The sequence below is a fragment of the Mirounga leonina genome, unplaced genomic scaffold (assembly GCF_011800145.1).
Source record: "Mirounga leonina isolate KUSES-001 unplaced genomic scaffold, KU_Mleo_1.0 Mir_366, whole genome shotgun sequence".
NCBI classification, from domain to species: Eukaryota; Metazoa; Chordata; class Mammalia; order Carnivora; family Phocidae; genus Mirounga; species Mirounga leonina.
The window spans coordinates 17,377,200-17,400,692 of NW_023270709.1; the positions used below are offsets into that span (position 1 = coordinate 17,377,200).

Below are 23,493 nucleotides of genomic sequence, written 5' to 3' on the forward strand. Positions count from 1 at the left end.
TCCAAAGGCAAGAGGATCTGCTTCCCATTCTAAACCTGTGACTTTCCATGGCGGTGCCCCGGTGTCCCCTCGTGAGGGGAACCTTCCCTGAGCACCTCAGGGAGCAGCCACCTTCTCCTGCCACTGCGGTCACTCCCTGCCTCCTCTGCGGCCCTCGCCACCTTCCCAGGGGCTGTGTCCCACGGGCCAGAGACCTTGTCCACTGAGCACTGCTCCATCTCCGGCCCCTAGAACGCCGCCTGGTAGACAGTAGGCGCTCCGAGAGCACGTCTGCAGTCGAGGGACAAGAAAAGCACAGCTCTCACGGAGCCTCCGTGAAATGATGCCTCCCCTCTGGCCGGGGAGCGCGGGATCGAAAGTGGGATTCGCTGGCCGAGACGGCGGCGAGCACATCCTCGTGCATGTTCCTGGGCCGGGGCCAGGGTGCTGGGTGTCCGGCGGCACTAGGTGCTTTTCCCGTGCCGTGTGCGGGGGGCAGCGTGGTCTCTGTGGCAGAGAACCGCCAGAGTGTTTCTGCTGTCTCGCCTCCGTGAGGGGAGGCTGCTCACCTGGCTGGCTTTCAGGAGGGGGACCCTCGGGGTGTGGAGGGCACCCCACGTCTCTTCTAGGCCCTCCCCCATCCCTGGTCCAGCCCGTCTGGATGCCGTCAGTCTCTCCCCTGCCCCGAGCCCCTCAGGTGGGGTAAACCGAGGAGTTCTGCCTGCCTCCCCATAAAACAAAGGGTGCTCCCACGCATCACGGGGGTGCCTGTCTAGGCTGCCTGGTGTGCAGCCCCCTTTTCTGCCGGCTCAGAGGTCTGTCTGCTGCCGGCACGGCGAGGGAGGCGGGTCCTCCGTCCCCTTCGGTTGGCACAGGTTTTTCTGCCTTCTCTGCTCACGTCAGCTCAGGTCGCAAAGCGGCCTGTGGTCATGGGGCGGCGCTGGGACGCGGGGCGGCCTCATTTGGGGTGGGGGCTCCGCTAAGTTTCTTACGCTTTACTCTCTTTGTTTTCAGGGAAGGTCTGTTTCTTTAACGACTTTTTATCGAACAGCAAGAAATATCATGAACATGTGCTTCAGCAAGGAGCCCGCACCCGCTGAAATCGAGGTGAGTAGGGGGGTCTTGGACGTGGCGGGGAGGACGCCGGGCCGGGCCCCAGGCCTCCCGCTGCCTGATGGACCAGTGGGCCGTCGTCGGGGGGGTCTGCTGCCGGGCGCAGGCAAGCCGCCCCTGAGTCTGCCCTCGTTCAGACGCAGAGGATGTGTACGGAAGGGGGCGTGCCTCCCCCGCTTCTCCCGGGCGCGGCGGGGTCCGTGAGACGCCGAGTCGGGGGTGAGCTCCAGGCGCGTCCCCTGCCCGGTGGCCGCTCCTCACCCCGTCCTCTGTGTGTCTGTTATGCAAGAGAATGTTTGGAATCCCTGGAAACCACAGTTGTGCGTTTTCTCCTCTGTTTTTTGTTTAATGGGATTGGCAGATTGCCATTTTTGTGCTTCTGCCAACTCTGTTCTTTGGGTTCGTGTGAGGTTGGAAAGACAGGGAGCACTTCTGTGCCCAGACCAATTAGGGGGGGTTTCTGGGTGAGCCGCTGTGGCAGGACAGGGACCCGATCCGTTTGTTCACCTCCCCCGGCCGGGGTCTTGCTGCTGGAGCCGGGCTTCTGTGGCTGGTCCGGGGCTGCCGCGAGTGGACGGGGTGCAGACCGCGTCTTTCTGCCGTCCAGCACGGGGTGTGCCACCGCCCTGGATACGCCCGCGCTGGCCGCGAGGGGCCCCGCTTCCTGGGCGGGGACTTGAGGACAGTCGCCGGACAGGCCAGGTCAGAGCAGGACGCCCGGTCCCCACACTGCGGCCGTGTGGAGCCACCCCTCGGACAGCACCCGTTGGAAGCCGCCCTGCTGCTTGGCTTCCCAGTTAGGGGAACTCTGTGTCCCGGTTTGGCCCCGAGGGTTGTCTTTCCCTCAGGCCTCAGTCTCCGCTGGTCGCCACGGGCCGCCCCAGCTCTGTACCCTGGGCGCCGCCTTTGAACACCTCACCGTGGCTGGACCCCGGCCCACCCCCCAACTTTGGCCCCACCGAAGCCAAGTCCCGTCAGCCACGACAGGCCCTGATTCTTGGACACGTGTGGCTGTCACCGTTGCTTCCAGAGGGCTCGTGGCATCTGTGGGGGAGACGTCCGAAGAAAGGGGTGGGACCCTCTGGGTGAACAGCTGAGCTGCAGAGGGAGGCCCCAGCTGTCCAGCACAGGTCCCCGTGGGAGCCTCCGAGAGTACAGGGTTTGCCACTGCGTGTGGCACGGAGGACACCCAGCTTGTTCTAGTCGCCTGCTCAGGAATATTCCTTCTCTCGGAACGTCCCGCTTTGTCTTCGGTGTTCAGCACGTGCGTGGTATCTGAACGCGAGGGGAAGGTCTGCTCAGATCCAGGCCTCCGGCCTGAGTCTGTGTGGCTTCTGGATCCTGCGAAGAGGGCCGGGTCTTCCTCTCAGCTGGTGGTCATCAGCTCGGCGGTGGGTCCCCGGCCGCGGGGTGTTGCCGTCGGTCTGTGCGCCTGGCGGCAGGGTGCGTCCCCTCACACAGGCTGCGACTCCAGAGTCTCCTTCAGGGAGACGTGCTTAAGGAGCCCAGACACTTAACGGGGTGGGATTTATTCTTGGGGCCTTCGACCTCTCCAGGCCGGTCCCCCCACCCTTGAAAAGCCAGGAGCACCTCTTTGAGCCGAACCGTACGCCGTGACAGCTGGTGCTTGTTGGCTCGGCGTCCTCCTCTAAGTGTGGTTCCAGCTACTCGGGCTGTGCCCAGATCAGGGAAGGTGAGGCTCTGCTCCCGGAATGAAAATTTAATGACAAAAGTGCTTCTGAGTTGGGGGAGTTGCCCGAGCAACTCGTTCAGGCAACTTGACCTGTTAGCAAAACTCGTTCCTGAGCCCTGCACCCCTGCTGTGTGGGTAGGACTCGCTTCTGTCACCTGATAGGCATTTAAAGCTGACGGTGTGACATCCCCAACACCCTGTCTGATCTGGTTGGCCTGGTCCGCGGCCCGGCTGGATGTCGTCCTCACTGCTGGTGATTCTAGCCTGCGGCCGGGGCCCACGGCCCCGCAGAGAGGTCAGGATCCCTGGTGGTGGGGGGTGAGGGCGTGAGGTGTGCATCGTCGAGGTTCCGGACCCGGAGGCCGTGTTCATCAGTCTGAGGATGGGGGGACGTCTTCGCTTCCCTCCTGCCGCTGCGCCCCCCACCCCCCACAAATGACTTCCACCGTCGCCATTTCTGAGCGTATGGCTGAGTGACGTTAAGTGCCTTCACGTTGTTACTTAAGCATCGCCACCATCCGTCTCCAGAAGTTTTCATCTTCCCACACTGAATCTCCTTCCCCATTGAACACTAACATCCCGGCCCCGGTCCCCGGACACCAGCACTTTTTCCCTCTGACCCTGACGATGCTGAGTGCCTCCACGCTGTGCACCCTGGCTGCTCCCCCTTAGCTGCTGTGAACACGCGGTACCGGTCTGCTCGAGCCCCTCCTCGGTTCTGGGGACCCGACCCTCGCTGTCCTTCTCTGAGCTCTGCCGGGGGCTCTTGGCGGCGGTCGCGCGGCTGGGCCCTCCGTGGCCCGTGGACGTCCCCGTGGCGTGTGCACAGCGGGGCCGCTCACCAGGCCTCTCCTCTCCCCGCAGCAAGAGTACTGGAGGCTAGTGGAAGAGAAGGACTGCCACGTGGCCGTCCACTGCGGCAAGGTGGACACCAACACCCACGGCAGCGGGTTCCCAGTGGGGAAGTCAGAACCGTTCTCAAGGTAATGGGGGGCACGCTCATTTGTGTTTTGGGGACCAGACGGTGTTCTTCCCCGCCAGTCTGTGATGCCGCTCTGCTTTTCCTCTGCAGGCATGGATGGAACCTCACCGTCCTCCCCAATAACACAGGGTCCATCCTGCGTCACCTCGGTGCTGTGCCTGGTAAGCCTGACGTGGCCGCTGTCCTTGTTGTTTTTGAGAGAGAGCGAGCGGGGTGGCGGGCAGAGGGAGAGCCCGACCCGGGGCTCGATCCCACGACCACCCACCCACCCCGAGATCGTGCCCCACCCCCCCAGGCACCCCGAAGTGGTCGCTGTCTCTAGGGTCCTGAGGCCTCTGCCTCCGGGATCTTGCAGAGCGGGCTTCACCCCACATGACCAGATGGGACAAGTTACCGTGCAGAGTAGAAACTTTGGTCTTTAGAAACAGAGAGGAAAAGGACCGTTGAAGTCCATCAAAAGGCGGGAAGGCGAACCAAATGATAGAATCTAGAAGCTGGGCAGACACATAGTGGCCAGCTTTTCATCTCGAAATTGGTATTTTCGAAGCTAATTTCCTGACTCCATAGGGCTCGTCCAGGCTCCTAAGTGATTGGTTGTGGATAGTAGGGACAGCAGGTGTCCCTGGGGGTTGTGGTCACTGAGGGCTGGGCCCCCTGGAAAAGGCGGCCCCGGGGCCCTCCACACACTGGTGGGGGCGGGCGGGTCCTCAGGGCCTCTGCAGGCAGTTCGGCTTGGCACGTCTGCTGTCCGTTCTCTGTCCTGAGGTTCAGCGGGCCCTGGCACGTGGCAGGTGGTTAACGGACAACAGTCATCCTGGTCCTGCTCCTTGGGGCATCTTGCTTCCCGACTTGACTCCCAGATTCAGATGTGTGGTGTTTTTGTTTTTTTTTTAGATTTTATTTATTTATTAGAGAGAAGACAGAGCCCGAGCTGGGGGAGTGGGAGAGGGAGAAGCAGGCTCCCCGCTGAGCAGGGAGCCCAATGCGGGGCTCAATCCCAGGACCCCCGGGATCATGACCTGAGCCAAAGGCAGACACTTAACGACTGAGCCACCCGGGTGCCCCTAAGATGTTTTTTAATACTGTTTTGTAACCGCGTCTACCTTCTTGGCTTCTCTGTGTAGCAAGGAGCACAGGTACCTTGTTCTCACTGGTGGTGTCGGATTTTGAATCCTTTTTCTTCTTTTCCTCCCCGTTTGGGAAGAAGACTGGGATTTCGCATTGCCCTGACTCAGAGGCCCTGGCGCGGTTCTCTCTAACACCTTTTTCTTCCTCTGCAGGAGTGACAATTCCCTGGCTAAACATTGGCATGGTCTTTTCTACCTCATGCTGGTCTCGAGACCAAAACCACCTTCCCTATATTGACTACTTACACACTGGTGCTGACTGCATTTGGTGAGTACGTCTGTCACTGGGGCACTTGGGTGGGGCGGGGAACCACGATTCTGGAACGTTCTGATGCCACCTCTCCCCAGGCAGTCGACAGCCCTGGGGAGCTTGCCTGTGTGTCGGTTGGTCCGCTGCTCCCAGTCAGGCATGGCATTTCTTACCCCCGTCGGAAGCGCTCGAGGTGGCAAGGCTTAGGAGGTTTGAAGGGTTCGGATCGTGAGCCGGGTTGAGCATCTCTTGTGCTTATCGACCGTTTCTGTTCCTTCTGTTTCTTTGAGGACAGTATTTGTTGGTGGTGGTTTTTAGGACATGGTGTCATGTTAGGGGTGAGAGCTGTGAGGGGAGTCCCAGAAAGGGGACCAGTCTTGCTGGCTGTGTCCCCAGGCCCCCACCCCCGTGTGAACCTGTCCCTCTCGAGCCTCGTGTGAGGCCATTTTCAGCGTCCCCACTGCCCGTGTCTCTGATCCAGCATGCGACAGAGAGTAGGGGTCCGTGGGAGGGGTCCCTGCTGTGGGAGAGGCCCGGGTGCCCAGCCGTGACCCTCGCAGGTCAGCCCTCCCGGCCCGGTCCGCGGCTGGCTCTCCGGGCCCTTGCCTCACGGAGCCAGATGGCAGGTGACAGCACATAATCAGCTGTCTTGTCTGACAGGCCAGCAACAGCACGTCCGTCCCCCACTAACTGCTTTTATTGTCCTAATGGGGTGATTAGGCGTTCTTTACTAAAATAAAGTCTTACAACTAACGTCCTCCCCCCGAGGAGCCCGTGAGTGCGGCCGCCTCGTCATGATGGCTGCCCTGCTCTCGGGCCACGTGCCCACAAGCGTGCTTCGTGTGGAGGCCGGCTGGGAGGGAGGGACCCCTGTGGGGCCTCCCTCCCCAGGAAGGGGGTCCTCCGTGTCCTGTGGGGCGCTAGTGAGGGGCTGCCGGGCCGGGGAGGCCGAGTGGGCTGGAGGCCAGGACAGAGTGCGTGCCGGCCGCGTCGGGCCTGCCGTTGCCCACGGACGAGCAGTGGCTGCCCCAGGGCTGGGGTGCACGGGGCTCCACACAGGCCTGCAACCTGACCCGCCTCGCCCCACGGCGGGGGGGTGAGATGGGTGTGTTCGGGCATCCGTCCTCACGGCCCGACCATGAATGAGAGGTGGGCAAGCGTCAGACTCTGGGGGCCTTCGGAAGACCAATTCCTGGAAACCCCGCTGCTGGGGAGTAAAGAGGAGGCCGGGATAGGATCCGAGAACTTGATGGTGTGCACTTTTTCTGAAAGCATGTGATTTAGGTTGGAAACCCCGGAATTAAGGCACAAATCAGGAACAGGGTATGTTGACATTGAAACAACCTAAGCATTTGTAGAAAACGTGAATGTGGGGATGGCACCCCCGTCCTGAACCGGGATCTGGCCTCTGAGTGCAGGATTTCCCCACAGACACCCGGGCTGAGGGCCGGCCGGGGCCCTGGGGGATGCTGCACGTTTGGAGCTGGTTGTGCCGGGGGCGGGGACTGCTGATGTGAGCCTCCCGACTGTCACCCTGCTTTGATTTTTACTGGAGGTTTTCGTTGGCCCGTGGCCTGGTCGGACCATTCCGGGACTGTGTTCCTGGTGGGCCCTCCTCGGATACTGGTGACCCGTGCCCTGCTCCCCCATGACGCAGTGAGGGTCTGGAGTCTCCTGTCGGTTCAGTTCTGCCTACGTCTCCAGCCTTCTCTCCCCCTCGCCATCCCGGTCAGCTCCTCAGCTGCAGCCAGAAGGGTCCGCGCTGTCCCCTGCCCTTGGCCAGGCCCCCCACCTGCCTGCGAGGCTTGCCCGAGGCGGCCCTCTGGCGCTGCTCTCCTGGGCGCCAGGCTGGCTGGGCCAGGCCCCGGGCTTGCTGGGTTCTGGCACACAGCGCCCTCGGTGGGGCCGGGCCTGCTCCCCCATTTCAGAACTTCACACCGCTGAGGTGTCCTTGTAGCGTGGGCCGTGAGGCTGCGCACGGACAGGCTCGACTCCTTTCCAGTGTTTGGAGGACGGCGGAGTTCGGCTGCCGCAGCCCCCCCCTGCCTGGGGGACCGGCGCCCTTGTCCCGCGGCGCCTTCTGCAGGCGTAGGGCACGCACCAGAGGCCGGTGGGCTCTGCACGTGTGTCTGGATCTGATTTATAGGGGGCTTTAAACGTCCGCTTTGGGTTTGAAGGGTTTTTGGCTCACCCGTAGGTCAGCTCTGCGTAAGAGGAGCGTGTTCGCCCACCGCGGCCGCTGTGGGGCCCTGGGAAGTGGGGCGCCAGTCCCTGGTCCCCGGAGCGCGTCCCTCCTCCTGTACTCCGAGGTCGCTCTGCAGGCCTGTGTTCGCTCCGTTCCCCGAGGGAGGGTGTGGGGTGGGGCCCGCTGTGCTCCCCAGGCGGAGGGTCCTTGTCAAGGCTCTGCTCTGCCCGTTTCCAAACACCCCAGGTATTGCATTCCTGCTGAGGAGGAGAACAAGCTCGAGGACGTGGTCCACACCCTTCTGCAGGCCAACGGTACCCCCGGGCTGCAGATGCTGGAAAGCAACGTCATGGTAGGCCCCTCCGCCTGGGCCTGCAGACCCGGGCCGCGGACGTGTGGGCGCAGCGGGGATTCGGGGTAGTTGGATAAAGTCACTTTCTTTGCTGACCTGCCCCTCAGAGGCAAAGACGACATTGAAAAGTCAACCCTCCAGGGATCTGCCCCAGCCCAAGTGTCCTCTTTTATGAAAACCAAACTAGGGAAGTGTTTTCCTCAGATTGCACAGAACTCCAGGTGGACGTCCATGGGCCCTTGGACTCTGGTTCAGGGCCTGCTTGGGTTGTAAGTGCAGAACAGGGTGTCCTGGGGGGCAGGGTCCCGGGCTCGCATCGGGCCCCCCTGCGGGCCACCTAGGTGACTGGGCTGCTGGTCGTGAGGCTTTTGACCCCGTTTTCAGGAAGGTCTTGGGCCTTTTGAGTTCCTGGGAATCTAACTTCAGCCTTGAGCTGTGTTCTCTGGCCTCTGCTGACCTCTGCCTCCGTCTGCTGTCACTGCTGGGCCCACCTCACTCTGGGTGCGGCGCAGAGAAGGGGAGCATCAGCCCCTCTGGGGGTGCTGGGCCCAAGCCCCCCAGCCCGCACCGCTGCGCCCACCTGGTTCCAGAGGCCACGTGGGTAGCCCCCGGCGGTGTATATGTATCCCGTTCCCACGTGGAGGTGCTGCACGGGACAGGCCGTGTACTCCCAGTGGCCGCACCCCTGTGTGAACGCGGTGTCACTCGCCAGCCAGTACCCGTTTAGAACTTTGTTCTTCTTTGAGGAATTATGTGTGTTCCCTAAAGGAGAAGCAAACCCTTAATACAAAACAGAATCTACCTCCTGGCACGCAGGCCCCTTTGAAGCCCTGATCCCCCCCCCCCCCCCCCCCCCCCCCACAGGTGTGCGTGTTAACACACCTGCTGGGTTGAGGCCGTGTCCCGGGGCGGGGGCGCCGTGAGCAGCGGGTCATGGTTGCGGGCAGCTGCAGGGAGTGCGCCCCAGCCCAGCCTGTCCCCCTAGATCTCCCCGGAGGTGCTGTGTAAAGAGGGGATCAAGGTGCACAGGACCGTGCAGCAGAGTGGCCAGTTCGTCGTCTGCTTCCCGGGCTCCTTTGTGTCCAAAGTCTGCTGCGGCTACAGCGTCTCGGAGACCGTGCACTTTGCCACCACCCAGTGGACGAGTATGGGCTTCGAGACGGCCAAGGTGAGGCTGGCCCAGCCCCCTGCGCACCCCGCTGCGTCGCTGCGCGTGGACCGTGCGGGAGTGCACCCCGGCCAGGGAAGGGGGAGCTGCCGAGGATCCCTTTGAGACCTTTACTGGCAGCTGGGGGGGTTCCTGTAGGAGAGGGGAGTGCGTATCGGGAACGGTTTTGAGTTGTTACTGACCCACACACAGTATCGGGAAGACGGTACAAAAGAAGTTTAAGGTCAAACTTAAGTGGTGGCACGTGCCTTGCGGCGGCCGCCCCCACCAAGGACTTTTCCCGCTCTCTGCTGCCGTTCCCCGGGGCGGGCGGATGGACAGGATTGTCGCAGGACTTTCAGTTGCTTTGACTCCACCTGGAATTCACAGTTCGGGAATTCAGATAGCCCGCGCGTCCCCTGAGGGGCTGTGTCGCCTCTTGCAGGAAATGAAGCGTCGCCATATAGCTAAGCCATTCTCCATGGAGAAGTTACTCTACCAGATTGCACAAGCGGAAGCGAAAAAGGAAAACGGCCCCACTCTCAGTACCATCTCCGCCCTTCTGGATGAGCTCAGGTAACTTGGGGTCTGGCTTCCTTCCGGGAGCCCCTGATGCGGGGGGGCGGCGGCGGTGCGCCCGAGGGCTGCAGCGGAGGCCGGTCCCGCGCGGGGATCCCCGGCCGGCGGGGGAGGCTTTGGGAGCGTGGTGGGTTCTCTTTCCTCTGCCCTCTCCGGCCTGGGGCTTGATGTTTGGGGTCGGCAGCTGCGGGAGCTTAGTCCGCCGGGGGAAGGGGTGGAGGCGGGCCCTGGGCGGACTGCCGGATCCCAGCGGTGTGCGGCCGTGGAGAGATGCCGCCACGTCGGGTGCCCCCCACTCGCTGTCCCCGCGCCCCTGCTGGCGGCCTTCCCCTGGCTCCGGAGCCCCTGCGGTAGACACGGCGCCAGGGCTCGGCCTCCTCCGGGAGCCCCTTCTCGGCCTCCCCCCGGGGCTTCCAGAGCCCCGCGCCCTCCCGAGCGCCCGCTAGCCCGCGGGTCTGCGCCGCGCGCCCTGACGGCCCGCCCCTCTGTGCGCGCAGGGATACGGAGCTGCGGCAGCGGCGGCAGCTGTTCGAGGCCGGCCTCCACTCGTCCGCGCGCTACGGCAGCCACGACGGCAACGGCGCCATGGCGGATGGCAAGAAAAAGCCTCGAAAGTGGCTGCAGTTGGAGACGTCGGAGAGGAGGTGTCAGGTCTGCCAGCACCTGTGCTACCTGTCCATGGTGAGCCCGGGGGAGGCCCGGCCTCGGGCTGCAGGGCTGTGCTGTGGCGCGGCCGGGGGCTCGGGCGCCGCCCCGCGCCCTCGCGCCGCCCCTGCGCGCCCGGCCCCAGCTGCTGCTCGGAGGGCCCGTGGGGCGCGTTCGCCGCCTCGGCTCCTGTCAGGCTCCAGCCGAACGGCTCGGAAACGCGTCTGGGAAGACGGGCTCCTGGTCTCTGGCGGGACCGCTCTGGGCCGACGACCGCAGGCCCCTGGGGCTCCTCTGCCCCCGCCCTGGGACCTCAGCTGCCTCCCCAAAGGCCCGGCGGCCGCAGGCTTAGGACTGGCGGGCGGGGCCGGCACGGCCGCGTCCCCAGCAGCCACACCGCCCGTTTTGCCTCCGGGCGCTCCCGACTTCAGGGGCTGCTCTTCCGACAGCCCCAGAGTGGGACGCACGCGCTAGAAACTGGACTCGAGGTTTTAGTTTGAGGCCGCCCCCCCCCCCCCCAGCCGTGCGGCCGTGGCCGCGGCGCGCGCCCCGACCACCGCTCTGCCCTCGGGTTCAGTGCAGCATTCGGGGGGCGGCGGCGGCGGCGTCCGGGGGCGCAGCGTTCCGCGCCTTTTCCGCTTGAGGCTATTTTGAACTCGGTGGGTTTGTCGGGACGTGATCCTCCCGTAAGCCAAGAAACATCTGTATTTTCTTCTGTCGGGTCCGTCTCTCCAAGGTCCTTCTAGGAAGACGAAATCTAGGGTCCTGCTCTCAGAGAAAGTGCTGAGCGTTTCCCCAGGCCTTCAAAGCGTTGGGTGAGCGGCACTTGGGAAAGCCGCGGCGCCCCGAGCGCATCCTGTTGTGCCGGCCGGAGCCGCTCCCGTGGGCGGCGGCCCCGCTATTTCCCCCGAGCCCCAGTGGCCCGGTCACGACCTCCATGCGGGGCCGGCTGGGTCCCGCGGGTTTGTGCTCAGGCTGCTGTGCGGACGGGCGGGCCCTGAGCGCTGTCGCCAGGCCTTTCCTAGCAGCCCCAGTGTTGTGTCAAGAAAGCACAGATCCACCTGAATTTGTACGTAAAAACAGGTTTTATTTTTACAGTTTTCATTGCTTGGATTAGTCAGAAGCTTTGTGTTTTTGTTCACGGCTTCCTCTTTTTGTCTGTTTCTGTGCTTGGCCTGAGTGTCTTTAAAAGGTGAGGGCTTTCTGCCTGTGTTAGTGCCTCCCTCCTGCAGCTCGTCGTGCAGCTGCTTCCCCTGCATCTTTATGAGAAGGCTTGTCAGCCCCTTGCACGTCCCGTGTTAAGGCAGCATATTCCCTTTCTCTGCTCGGGAGGGCAGGACTAGGGGCCAGGGCGAGGGGCGAGGACCCCCACACCGACCTGCCGGCCGGCCGGGCTCCTGTGTGCCTGGGCACGCGCGTCCACACCGCGCACGTCGGGGCTGCAGATGGTGCGGAACGCGCGGTTGGAGTGTCGGGGAGCTGGGTAACCAGCCGAGCTGATGGGGCACGGAGCCGCAGGGGGACAGCGTCTGGGGGGCGTCCCTGCACAGCCCTCCAGACCCACGCTGCCACGTCGCGTCCCGCCCTGGTTCGTGTAGTCGCCGTCTCGGAAGGCCCAGAAGCCGAGCGCTCGCAGGCGTCGCGTTCTTCTCGGGTCCTCTCCGGCCTGTGGGTGGCAGAAACCCGGCGGACGGAGGCCCCCGCGCCCGTCGGTGCACCTCAGCGACGGGCATTGATTCACTTCCTAGTTGGAAGTGCTGCTCCCGGTGCCTGCTTCCGGCTTTTCATCGTTGCCCGGCAGTCGCACGTCCCGGGCACCCCGTCGGCCTGGGCGACAGCGCGGGGACAGGCCGCAGCAGAGCTCCGACGCCCCGCCCCTCAGGCCTGGCGCTCTCCCCGCAGGTCGTGCAGGAGAACGAGAACGTGGTGTTCTGCCTGGAGTGCGCGCTGCGCCACGTGGAGAAGCAGAAGTCCTGTCGAGGGCTGAAGCTGATGTACCGCTACGATGAGGTCAGTGTGCGCTGCGGGCGCGCCTTCGGAGCGGGGCCTGCGGGGCACGGCGACTGTCCCCGGCTCTCCTGGGCTGCGCCGCACTCGCCGCACGGCCCGACTTGGGGATGGAGAGTAGCGTAGGTCCAGCTTGTGTCCCACCTGACCTGGAGGATCCCAGGGACTAAACTCAGAAATGTCTTTACTTTTACAAACTCCCATTCATTCCGGGTTTCTTCGTCCTGGTAACGGTAGCTCTGTAGCCGCGAGCCCGCTGCCCACCTGCCCTGCGTGGGGGCCTGGCCCAGGCCCGTACAGCATCTCGGCAGTGGCGGCCGCCGGGGCCTCCGCTCACCCCGGTGGGCTGGGCTAAGGAAACGAGGGACAGTGCCGTCCCCCACGGCAGGGGCTGGGGTGCAGATCCGAGGGGTCGGCGGGGGGCGCGGGCCACCTGTGCACGTCCATCACAGGACAGACGAAACCCCGGGGCCTGGTTGTGGTGCATGGGGGGCCTCAGAGCCAAGTCTCTGGTCTCGGTTTTGTAAGAGAAGCCCGATTCTGGGGTTCTGGGGACAGGGCCACCTTCCCTCGCTGCGCCCCGCGGAGCTCCTGAGACACAAGGGAATTAGCCCTGTCCTTCCGCCGGCTCTGTGTCCCTTCCCCCCACTGGGCGGCCTGCAGGGGTCCGGCAGGGCCCCCGTGCGGGAGACTCCCCTGCGTCCGTCCGTGCCCCAGGAATGAGCATGTGCTAGGTCGGGGGGCGGTGGGAGTGCTTTGCGGGGCCGCCTGCCTTGTGTGGGCTGCAGACTGCGCTGGCCTCTTCCGTCCCATCTCCAGTTGAGAACCGGGTGCGCCCCCAGCAGGGCACGAGGCCAAGGGCCAGCTCTGGAAGCTGGGAGCCGGTTTTGTCCTCTTCAGGGGCCTCAGTGGACACTCGGGGCCTTTTTCCTTTGGCATCCAACTCCACAAGTCCCGTCCACCTTCCAGATGCATCCCGGGCCCGGTCGGTTCCCGTGGCTTCTGTGCCTCCGTCCTTGTTCGAGGGGTCGTGCTTTCGTGTTCCCTGTGGTCCTTTCCTCCGTCCCTTGCCCTGGCCCGTTGTCCTGGGGGGCGGACACCATCTGCAGCCCTGGCTCCGTGGCTCGGTTGTGGCCACAGACGGCAGTGCTTCTGGGGGGAGCGGGCGCCCCCGGCCCGGGGTTGTCCCCACACAGGCAGCAGGCCCGTGCCTCTGCGCCTCACCCCGCAGCCTCCCGGGGTGCGCGGCCCTGCCCCTCAGACGCACCGCTCACCTTGGGACGGCCCCAGAGCCCTTCCTGGGGGCCCCCCTTTCCAGCAACAGTGGTGTATCACCTGTCCTGGGCAGCACACGCCCGTCCGCCAGGCCCTCGCGCTGTGTCTTGGGGGGGGTCCCCCTCCCACAGACCCCCTCCCCACGGAGCCTCTGTCCTGCACCCTGCGGCTACTTCTGTGGGAGGGGACTGTCCTCACATGCCACACGACGGAGCCCCAGGCGGGACTGGGCGGGGGGGATGGTGCATCCGCGGGGCTCAGGCTGTGGGCCTGGGGCGGGGGGGGAGCCTTCGGCTGATGGGATGGAAAAGCTGAAAATAGACGGGGGTCTCGCTTTTAAAGCGGGAGCTTGAAGGCAGCAGGCGCTCTGGCCTCCCTGGTGCTTCGTGTCGGCAGCAGACGCCGAGCCCGGGCCGGTGAGCTCACGGGGCGCCGCCACCCAGCCGTGAGGCTCTGCAGAACGTGGGTTCGCCCCTCTCTGCCCGTCTTGGGTAGCCAGGTGGTGTGTGGGACCAGATCACTGGACAGAGAATCACGTCTGTCGGGTTCTTCTTGAAGCTTAATGGTTTTGAGGAGTAAGAAGGGCATTCGAAGCCGCCTCCTTTGTCAGCGGCTTCATCTTGGTAAATCTGAATCCGTTCCTTCTCGGGTTGGTGTGTGTGGGGTGTGTGTGTGTGTTCATTCGTTCCCTGGTGTGTGTGTGTGTGTGTGTGTGTGCGTGCACACGTTATTCCCTGGGCAATACTCACTCTGGGTTGGGTATTAGAAATGGCTTGTGAGGACCCTGCACGTCCCGCAAGCCTGGTCAGGCCTCCTGGGCCGCCCGGGGAGCCGCCGGGCCTCCTGGCAGCTGTCTGGTGGGACGCAGGGAGGGCGCTGCCTGGCCCCGTGCTGCCAGGAGGCTTCAGCCACTTGGAACCAGCTTTTAAAGAAGCTCCTCTATTTACCCTCGATTAGGTTTGCCATAAAGTGCTTTTAAAAACGGCCAGAGACGGCGCTTCCATACACGGGCGGCCCGGCTCCTTCCAGGGTGCTTTTCACTTTCTTTCCAGACGGTTTTCACTTCCCCTTTGAGACCTTCCACCCCTGTGATGAGAGCCTCCTGGTGCTGGAGGGCCAGCCTGGGACGCCTTTGAGTAAAGGAAAGGCCTCTGCCGCCCCCCTGTCCACATGGTTTCTTCCATCCCTGGTCCAGGGCAGGTGCTCATGACATGCAGGCTAGGCCATCTGCCATTTTGATAATTTGGCGCATGGTTTCTTGTAAAACTGGATGGTTTGGGAGTTGTGTGGATCTTGCGCACATCCTTGAGGCCAGTGCCTGGGTGGGAGTACCAGCATATCGATGAGCAGACCCGCTGAAGGGAGGCTAGAGTATCAGGCTGGAGCGCCCCCCCCCCGCCCCCCCAACGCGCGGTGCAGGCTGAGCCGGGCTCAGGGCCCACAGTGCCCGCTGTCGTCCACGCCTGTGTGGGCGGCTGTGGCTCGGCGGCGAGGGGGCCGCCGTCCTCCCTGCTGCCTGTAGTCACGGGACTTCATGGGTGTTAAGCTGCCAGGGAGGGGGCCTCACTGTCCCTGAGCGATGTTCTCACTGGTTCTCGCGCTGCCGCTCAGAAGGGCCCAGGGAGCCGTTGGGGCCTCGCCCAGCTTCCAGGAAGCACGCTTGGAGGGGCCCCTCGGCTGCCCCAGGCTCGCTGTGCGATGGGGAGTCGGCGCCAAGCGTGCCCTGGGCGGTTCTGGGACGGTGGTCTTCGGTTTCTTAATTCTCTCTCCCTTTCGACCCGGAACAGGAACAGATCATCAGTCTGGTCAACCAGATCTGTGGCAAAGTATCTGGTAAGAACGGCAGCATTGAGAACTGTCTCAGTAAACCGACACCAAAAAGAGGGCCCCGCAAGAGAGCGACTGTGGACGTGCCGCCATCCCGGCTTTCATCCTCCAGTTCATCCAAAAGTGCTGCAAGCTCGTCGTGAAGATGCCAACAGCCGTGTCGACTGATAGATATTTTTTTGTAATTATTATATTCTAGTTTGGAGTACTTGCTGTAGGATTCAAGCTGTCTTTGCACTAGCTCTAAAGAAGATTTTCTTCTGGTTTTAGAGAACTGATTTTGTTTTAGCATTAAACTGTTGAACTTTTTTTTGTACTTAGAATACCTAGATACTGCAGTCAGAGTTTTGAAGCTGCCGTATATTCACTGTTTTAAAAACCCTTGAGGGGCCGTATTAATTTGTATTGCCCCTGTGGCTGAAAAACGCCTTTTCGGTTTTTTGTTTTGTTTTTGTTTTGTTTTGTTTTGTTTTCTTTGGTAACTTGGGGAAAAAAGGCTTTTTAACCCATTTTTGAAGAGGGTGAAGTTTGGAGAACAAATTTTAAAACCATCAGTCATGTGAGCAGATTTTTCTAGAGAGGAAAAGGGATAGGAGACACACACACACAAAACTTGAAAAGAAATGGCTTTACTCTGGCTGTCTTTTCTTCTGTCATGTGCAAAACGAGTTTGTAGTTTTTAAAACCGGAGAACCCCCATGTTGTGTCTTGGGGAGGTCATGGCAGCTGAAGGCGGACGTAGTTTCCTAACCCGAGGCAAAACGCGAAGAGGAGCGCCGAGGTTCTCTTTACCAGCACATCACTATGCATCTGTTTTTGGGAAAGAGGAGAGCGAGCGAAGACGACTGCCTGCCTTGGAGGGGTCACGTGAGGGACACCTGTGCCTGATTTCATTAGGAAATCCATTCTGTTATTTTTTGGTGCTGTTGGCTACTTTATCAAAAACCCTTCAATAGCATCCTTAAGAAAAACAAAAAAAGGAAAAAAAAAAAGCGATCGAAGCCGTAAGTGCTTCTTTGTCCTAGATGTGCAATCTTTCTAACATTCCGTCTCCATCTCACTGCTTGTTCCCCACCTTCACGCGTCAGCATTAATCTCTCTCTTCAGTTCGTCTCGTTGACGGTCACACTCAAAGCCACTAGGAGGTCTGCAGTTCTGTTTGAATGTGAAAATGCATCTGCGCTCATCTTGTCTATTTTTTCTCTTCATGTTGTAACAAAAAGAAAGAAGAAAAAAAAAAATCCCATCCCTTTTGTACATACGCCTGTAAATTGTTTTAAATACTTGAGCCTTTTTCTCGGTGGGGGGGTGGGGAGGGCGCGAAGACAAGATGAAGAAAAGCCTTACGTTTCCGTTTCTTCATCGGGTGGATTGGATGCTTACAGGGTTTTTCTTGTAACATTTATAAGTGCTGCTTACATCACTGAACAACAACAACAAAATAATAATGGAGTAGCTGTTGCCCTTCTCCGGTTGTGTGTACAGTATGTGTGGAATAAAAAAGGGAACTGTTTTCACAAGCTGTTCTTTGTTTCGTAATTGGACCCACCGAGCCCGTAGCTGCCCCTGTTGCACTGAGCTTGTCAGCGGGACTGTCAGGAGCGTCCTGTGCTACACTTTGTTGGTTGTTGTTGCAGAAGACTGAACTGTTTTTGGAATATTTAACAATTACATAAACAGAGTCAAGTGTTTTCCAATGTGGTTGTCCGGTTTTTATGGCCTTGCTGTGTACTTTCCCTCTTTTTGACAGTAAACTCTGCCTCTGGCTTACAGTTTGACATTTAATTAATTTATTAGCGCTGCTCTGCACCCCTCCCGCGGGAGGGAGGACTTCATGTTGTTTATTGCCAGTTTTTTGTTTACTTTTCAGGTTTGTACTACAAGGTTTAATAATAAAAAGTTTTTTGGATATTTGTCTGTCTTGTGGAAGATGAATGAAACGAGGTCGCTTTTCTCTGGTCAAACCCCCCCCCCCCCCCCCCCACTCCCCGGGGGTCAAGCCCCTGCTGGGGGCTTGCCCCCCCCCCCCCCCAGGTGAACGGGGGCCCCCGTGGCTGCTGTGAGCTCTTCCATTCCGAGCAGCCTGCCAGCAGGCTGGGCCGGGAGCACTGCTGAAGGGGGCCCCGCCGGGTGGCCAGCTTCCCGGCAGGAGGAGGAACAGAGAAGTGATCTGGATGATGGATCCTTCTCCTCTGGGCGCAGGTGTGTGTGCTCATGTTAAAGCAGGGACAGCTGCGGGGTGTTGATTTTGTCCTCACAGAGGGAAACCCCAGCGGACTCGGGCTACACCGTGGAGGAAGCAGATTTAGTCTCTCCAAAGGGCTTCCAACCTCCACACTGGGCCGAGCCAGGGACGTAGGGTTCCCGGCCCAGCCCTGCCAGACGCAGGCCCCTCCGTGGTCCGCGGGGCCCAAGCTGCCCTCCCTGCCCCGAAGGCCTGAAGGACGGCTCTAGCTAGAAGCCCTTCCGTACGAACTTTATTGTCAGCTGTTCTTACAGTCAGTTTCTCACACATTACTGGCAAACTGGGTAAAAACCACCTGCCTGCACAGTGAGGGGACACACGGTGGGAGCACACAGACCTAGGAGTCGCTGTCGTCCGTGTGTAACGTGGCGAGGGCTGTGTCCACCTCCACGCCCTCCTCGTCAGACTGGACGATGGGGGACTCGCCACGGTCGCGGGGGGCCGGGGCAGCCAGCTCGGAGCAGACGGACAGCGAGGAAGGCCGCGCAGCTTGGGATTCGGCGGCCCTTGGGACCTGGAGAGTGATGTCGTGCCGGCCGACCCCCGAGGTGGGCCCTGCGAAGTGAAGAGAAACGGCCATGGAGACGGTGCAGTGGCGAAGTACCACGGAAGGCCATCCAGATGCGCACGCAGTCCGGGGGGCCCGGTCCCAGCACCCGGGCGCTGCCGAGTGAGCTGGTGGCGCCAGGGCCCCGAGCTGAGCCCGCCTTCCACACCAGCAAAGCCCAGGGCTTAAGGCACAGGCGGCACTTCTTCGAGCCGCAGCCTGTGTCACCACCGTAACCTGGATTTCCGTATATCCTTGGGAGGAACCCTGGAGGATCAACGCTAAGAGAAAACCTCCCCGGTCTTTTGGTGGCTCTCCAACTTCATGGCAACTACAAAGGCCTGAAAGGAGGCCAAGTCACGTGCAGCTGGTCGAGTTACAGCTTGCGTCCTCCTGACTCCAGGGTACGGGGCCAGCACTCCCACCCTTCCCAGCGGCCCCGCCTCGGCGCCCCGGGACAACGGCCTGGGGAGAGCGCTGCCTCGTGGCGAAGTTAAAGGCAGCACCGCTGACGGGAAAGCTGGGGCTTGGGGGGTGGCCCCGGCCGGAGGGGACAGGAGAGCGCTTACCCGCATATGAGCAGGCCCCGCCTGGGCCTGAGGGACGGTGTCCCGCTGAGCCCGGCTCTAGGGCTGGGGCCTCGGAAAATCGTCTGCCCCACTTCCGTGACACACAGTTTGGGGAAGGCGGTGTGTAGAGGACAAGTGCCCACGGGGGTGCAGCCACCACCCAAACCAGAGCCCAGGCGGAGCAAGAGCTCCAGGAAGCACGTGCTGGGGGCAGGCGGGGCGGGGGTTCAAGCCCTGCGGGAGCCCCGGTCCCACGTCAGGCCCGACGGCCCGACTCCCACGGCCTTCCGAGCCCTGATGCAGCCCGATGGCCCCTGAGGGGGTGTGGGCCGCGCTCACGGTCTCGGCCAGGTGGCTGACGGGCAGCAGGACAAGCAGCTGAGCTCGGGCTGGCACGGGCTGACCACAGTCCTCAGAGGGCTGCCCTCTGGGGGGAGAGGGTGCGAGTATGAGTGTGACAGTGCGTGCGAGCTGGTCACCCCCACCTGAGACCGGAGACAGTGCCGTGTTGTCTTCGCCGCCGGAATTCAGGAAGACGTCCAGGGCCTCCTGGTCAGAGATGTCCATCAGATCCATCTGCTCCAGCATGTCAATGTTCACTTCCATGGACGACATGCTGCCCATGGGCTCTGGGAAGACACGGGCGCGAGAGGAAGTGACACCTTCGGTCTTGAATAACCCTTTCAGAGGTGAGCTTTGAGTGCATTAGGCTAACATGCTCGGGAGACAGAAGTTCCTGCCATTCCGAACCTTCTAAATCAGAGCAAGGACCCCTCCCGGCGAGGCGCTGCGACTCCCTCCTCGCCCAGCCTTGATGCCCGGGGACCCGTTCCGGCAGCTTTCCTGCTTGCAGGTGCCCCAGACAGCTCGCCCCTGCATGCAGCCATCCTCGCTGCTGAGCGGGGCCCTGTTTCCAAGAGCCCTCCTGCCACCACAGCTCTGCCTCCTGCCTGCAGATGCCCCAAAACGTGGTAACCCCGGCTGAAGCTATCCTTGCCCTGGTGGCCTCTTTCTAGTCCCTGCTCGAAACAGCAGACGAGGTTTGGGCAAGGCCCGCAAACTCCCTGCAGTGAAAGCACAGACTACAGGAAAGTCAAGTCAGCCCACGGGCAAGAGGAGACGACGACTGCGAGTGAGCCTGGGCCCCGGGGGACGCGGCCCCCTGGTCTGGAGCCCCATTCCTACTACCTCTGTGGCCCAGAAAACCGCAAGCCCGTTGGCTTCACCATCCCAGGCGTGACAGTGTCCGGCAGAAATGAAATATTTCTGGATGCGGACATACCCTCAGCCCTGGGTCTCCCAGTTACGCAGACACACAAACTCGGCGCAGCCCAGCGCTTACGGCACGCGGGACCCTGCCACTCACAAGGAGGGTCAGCAGAAAGACACGTGGGGTAACACCCCCTGCCATTTAATTTAAATGACTTAAGTATTTTAATGAACTTAAAGATGAATCAAAAAAACGGGTTAAAAGACAAACATTTGAGAGAAGCCAAATGACTTTCAGATAGGAACATTTTAGTCACCAAAATGTAGAACTTTGGGCAGAAGTTAAACGGAAGATGAGTGAGGGCCAAAGTCCACAAGAACATGCTAGACTGAATCAACTCTCCCCTACACAGTCCAGAAACAGTGGGAAAACGCAAACGCTGAACACCGTCAGGGCTCCAGGACCAGACGCTGGGGAGCAGTGACAGTCCACGGGGCTGATTTTCCAGACCAGATTCAGGAAGACAGATAAAAGCAATCCTCACCTCCATCAGTGGAGAACGGCAGAGAGAAGGGACAGATGAGGAAAGAACAGGAAATAGTCTGACCGCTTCTCAACAACAGAAGCCAGGAGACCGTGGAGTAAGAAGTTCAAAGAGGTGAGATGAATGTCATCTCTAAGATTCTAGAACATTAAGTGGCATTTAAGATCAAGGATCAGACACAAGCTCAGTCAGAGCTCGCCAAGTGAAGCCGCTCTGGGCACGCAGGGCCGAAGGGGCCGGGCAGCTGGTCACAGCGTACCCAGTACTAGAGGACTGAGCGCTGGCGACAGGAGCCGCAGGGGGTATGTGGGGAGCCCACGCGGTGTGAGGCCCTGCACCGGGGGGGGAGGGAGGGAGGGAGGACCGGATCATCTTGAGGCACGGCACCCTTAACGGTCACCCTAAGATTCGAAGTAAAGAGCAAAACACTTCTGTCCCTAAGCTGGAGGGAGCTTACTCAAGCTTAGGTGACCTCCCCAAAATGGCAACATCCAAAGCCACGTGGTCAGCATGGACTCGGCCAGGGTGTGGACTGGGTCACGGCCTCGCAGTCCTGCTGTGTCACAGCCCGACCGGTCAGGGCCACTGTGCCCACTGGTCAGATGCGGGCCCTATGGGGGTGCCGGCCGCTGGGCTGGAAACAGGCAGGTTTTCCTTTATGGGTATGAAGGCCTGTCAGCACGGCCTTTCTGGCTACTGGCCTTGCTTTGGCTGCAGTTTTTGTTTTTTTTTTTTTTAAAGATTTTATTTACTTATTTGACATAGAGAGACACAGAGAGAGAGGGAACACAAGCAGGAGGAGTGGGAGAGGGAGAAGCAGGCTTCCCGCAGAGCAGGGAGCCCGATGTGGGGCTCGATCCCAGGACCCTGGGACCATGACCTGAGCCGAAGGCAGACGCTTAACGACTGAGCCACCCAGGCGCCCCGGCTGCAGTTTTGAAAGGTCCGGAGTCTCCCTTTCCTTTCGGTCTGTCCTGTCCTGTTCGAGAACAGGAGTAGGACTTTGAGAAAAACTGGATTAACAAGCATCGAATGGCAGGCACCAAGAAAGATGGTAATGAAGCCACGTATGTCATTAAGCCCAGGAAATGTAAATGAATCAGATTTGCCAGTTGTAACAGGTTATAAGACTGAATTAAAGTGATTAAAATCTACCTATGTTTCATTCCTAGCAGACACTCCTAAAACATAAGGACATTAAAACACACGAAAAGCTTAAGAAAAATGGAAAGTAGATAAACAACGTGAAAGCTGACACAGTAATTTTAATAGGAAACAAAACACACTTTAAGGGAAAGCAAAAATACTGGGGTAAAGTGTAGTACTTAGTAAAGGTTCCGTTCGCCAGGAGGACAATTCAAAATTTCTGTGTGATGATATAATTTCTGGCTACGTTTAAAGAATGGCAGACAAAGAAGATCTAAGAAATCCATAATTATGAGGGGAAGGAGGGCTTGATATACCTCTTGGATAATTACATAACCAAACGCTATAAAATTTAGTGATAGGGAATATTTGAACAGCCCAACTTACAAGCCTGTTGCAATGAGTACACGCAGAACCCTCTCATTTAGAATCTTGCTCTCAAATATACATGAAACATGCAGACAAACTCTTAAGTCTTGAATTAAAAAAAATCAAAATCCCGTTCTCTGACAACCACAAGGAAGTTCATTAGAAATCAGTAACAAACGGTAACTGGAAACACCTTCACGCATTATTTAAAGACACTTCTGAACAGTTCACAAGTCAAATAAGTCATAATGGAAAATCTGAAAAACCCAGGAAGAACTATTACTTGTCAAAACTTGTAGAATTCTGTTAAAAGGGGTGAACTTTAACCTCGTGAAACATTCATAGCTCTGCCTTATTCAGACAAGAATCCTGAAAATCAAGCACAGATGGCCAACTTAAATTAGACCAAAACCCAAAAGACCACCACCTGAAGATCCCCAGCACTGAGGAAGAGAACTTCATGAACTAAAGATTCAAAAGAAAACAAAACTAAAAGTTGAGTCTTTGAGAAAACACTTAAAAACAGATGTTCTGGGTAAGATTCATCACGAAGGGGTCAATGGCACAAACGAGCAATTTGAGGGAGGCCGAAGCAAAGCTTGCCCCGAATGCCAGAGACGGGGACGTGCACTGCAGGCACCACTGTGCGAACGTATTTGCGAACTACAGATGCGCAGGACAGATTCCGTGGAAAACTTGCTAAAACTACTAAGAAACGGGAAACCTCTGTAACTATCATAGGGAAAGCACGGGCAGCTCTTGCCACAGAGAGGACTGGCCCCCCAGCAGTGTCCGAGGCACGTTCCCCCAACGCCGGGGAAGAGAAGTGAGGAGAGCTGCTGCACGTGGGCACAAAGCAGGGCTCCTGGAGGGTGGTGCTCCCTCCGTGTAGGAGCTGAACTCAACTACAGCCAACGTCTTCAGGGAGCTTTTCACAGGACCTGGAAATCGGACTCCCACGTTTCTACGGAAGGACGAAGAGCCCAGAAGGCCAAGGCAACCACAAAGGAGCGAGAAAGCGCCAACGTGTGCAGGGGTGTGCAGGACTCGCCATGAAACACTCCACCTGAGGCCCCAACACCCTGGACCAGAGGATTCTTTGTCGTGGGGCTGTCCTGTCTACTGGCGGATGGCCAGCAGCATCCGTCCGTCTGTCTGCTAGATGCCAGCAGCATGCCCCTGCCCCGAGCGCCCCACCACGGTGCAGACAGGGGACAAAACTGTCCCCGCTTGAGAACCCTGCTTACTGAAGAATTCGGATGGTACGGTTGGGGCTCCAGGCTAGACACACGGAAGAACAGGTCGGAGAAGAGGGCCTAGGACAGAGTCCCCGTGTACTGCAACAAGACACCCAGCAGCAGTGGGGGAAGAATGCTGGGGTGGAGACAACAGTACCAAAACTGGGTCCTTCCCTCACGATCCGCAGAAAGACCAACTGGTGGTGGATTTAAGAGCCAAGTATGGAATGGAAAACACTGAAACTTTACAAATGAAACACAGTAGGATGTTCTTATAACTTGCAGCTCTAGCCAAGTTCTACTTGTGTGTTACTTGGAGGGAAGGAGTTCCTGAGCGAGACGCAAAAGGACAAACCATACACAATGAAATGGGCAAAGCTGATCACATTAAAATAAACACACACTGAGCAAAGGCCACTCTAGGATCGATAAGCCATGGGTCAAATGAAGGTGACGGCCTCGGA

At 59.7% G+C, this 23,493-nt stretch overlaps 2 protein-coding genes across 7 annotated transcripts in view; one reads left to right on the forward strand and one right to left on the reverse strand.

Moving 5' to 3' along the window:
* JARID2 (jumonji and AT-rich interaction domain containing 2) overlaps window positions 1–17,070 on the forward strand; it is a 259,499-nt gene extending 242,429 nt beyond the window's left edge. For all 6 annotated transcript variants that reach the window (XM_034985710.1, XM_034985716.1, XM_034985714.1 and 3 more), the window contains 10 exons: window positions 994–1,086; window positions 3,650–3,768; window positions 3,858–3,928; window positions 5,048–5,162; window positions 7,576–7,681; window positions 8,667–8,849; window positions 9,274–9,404; window positions 9,905–10,088; window positions 11,955–12,062; window positions 15,122–17,070. In XM_034985710.1, coding sequence (XP_034841601.1) covers window positions 994–1,086; window positions 3,650–3,768; window positions 3,858–3,928; window positions 5,048–5,162; window positions 7,576–7,681; window positions 8,667–8,849; window positions 9,274–9,404; window positions 9,905–10,088; window positions 11,955–12,062; window positions 15,122–15,304 — 1,293 coding nt within the window. In that variant the 3' untranslated portion in view covers window positions 15,305–17,070. The remainder of the gene's footprint in view (window positions 1–993; window positions 1,087–3,649; window positions 3,769–3,857; window positions 3,929–5,047; window positions 5,163–7,575; window positions 7,682–8,666; window positions 8,850–9,273; window positions 9,405–9,904; window positions 10,089–11,954; window positions 12,063–15,121) is intronic.
* Window positions 17,071–17,616: 546 nt separating this feature from the next.
* DTNBP1 (dystrobrevin binding protein 1) overlaps window positions 17,617–23,493 on the reverse strand; it is a 121,628-nt gene continuing 115,751 nt past the window's right edge. The window contains exons 9-10 of the mRNA XM_034985717.1: window positions 19,008–19,151; window positions 17,617–17,961 (exon numbers count right to left, since the gene is read on the reverse strand). Coding sequence (XP_034841608.1) covers window positions 17,744–17,961; window positions 19,008–19,151 — 362 coding nt within the window. The 3' untranslated portion in view covers window positions 17,617–17,743. The remainder of the gene's footprint in view (window positions 17,962–19,007; window positions 19,152–23,493) is intronic.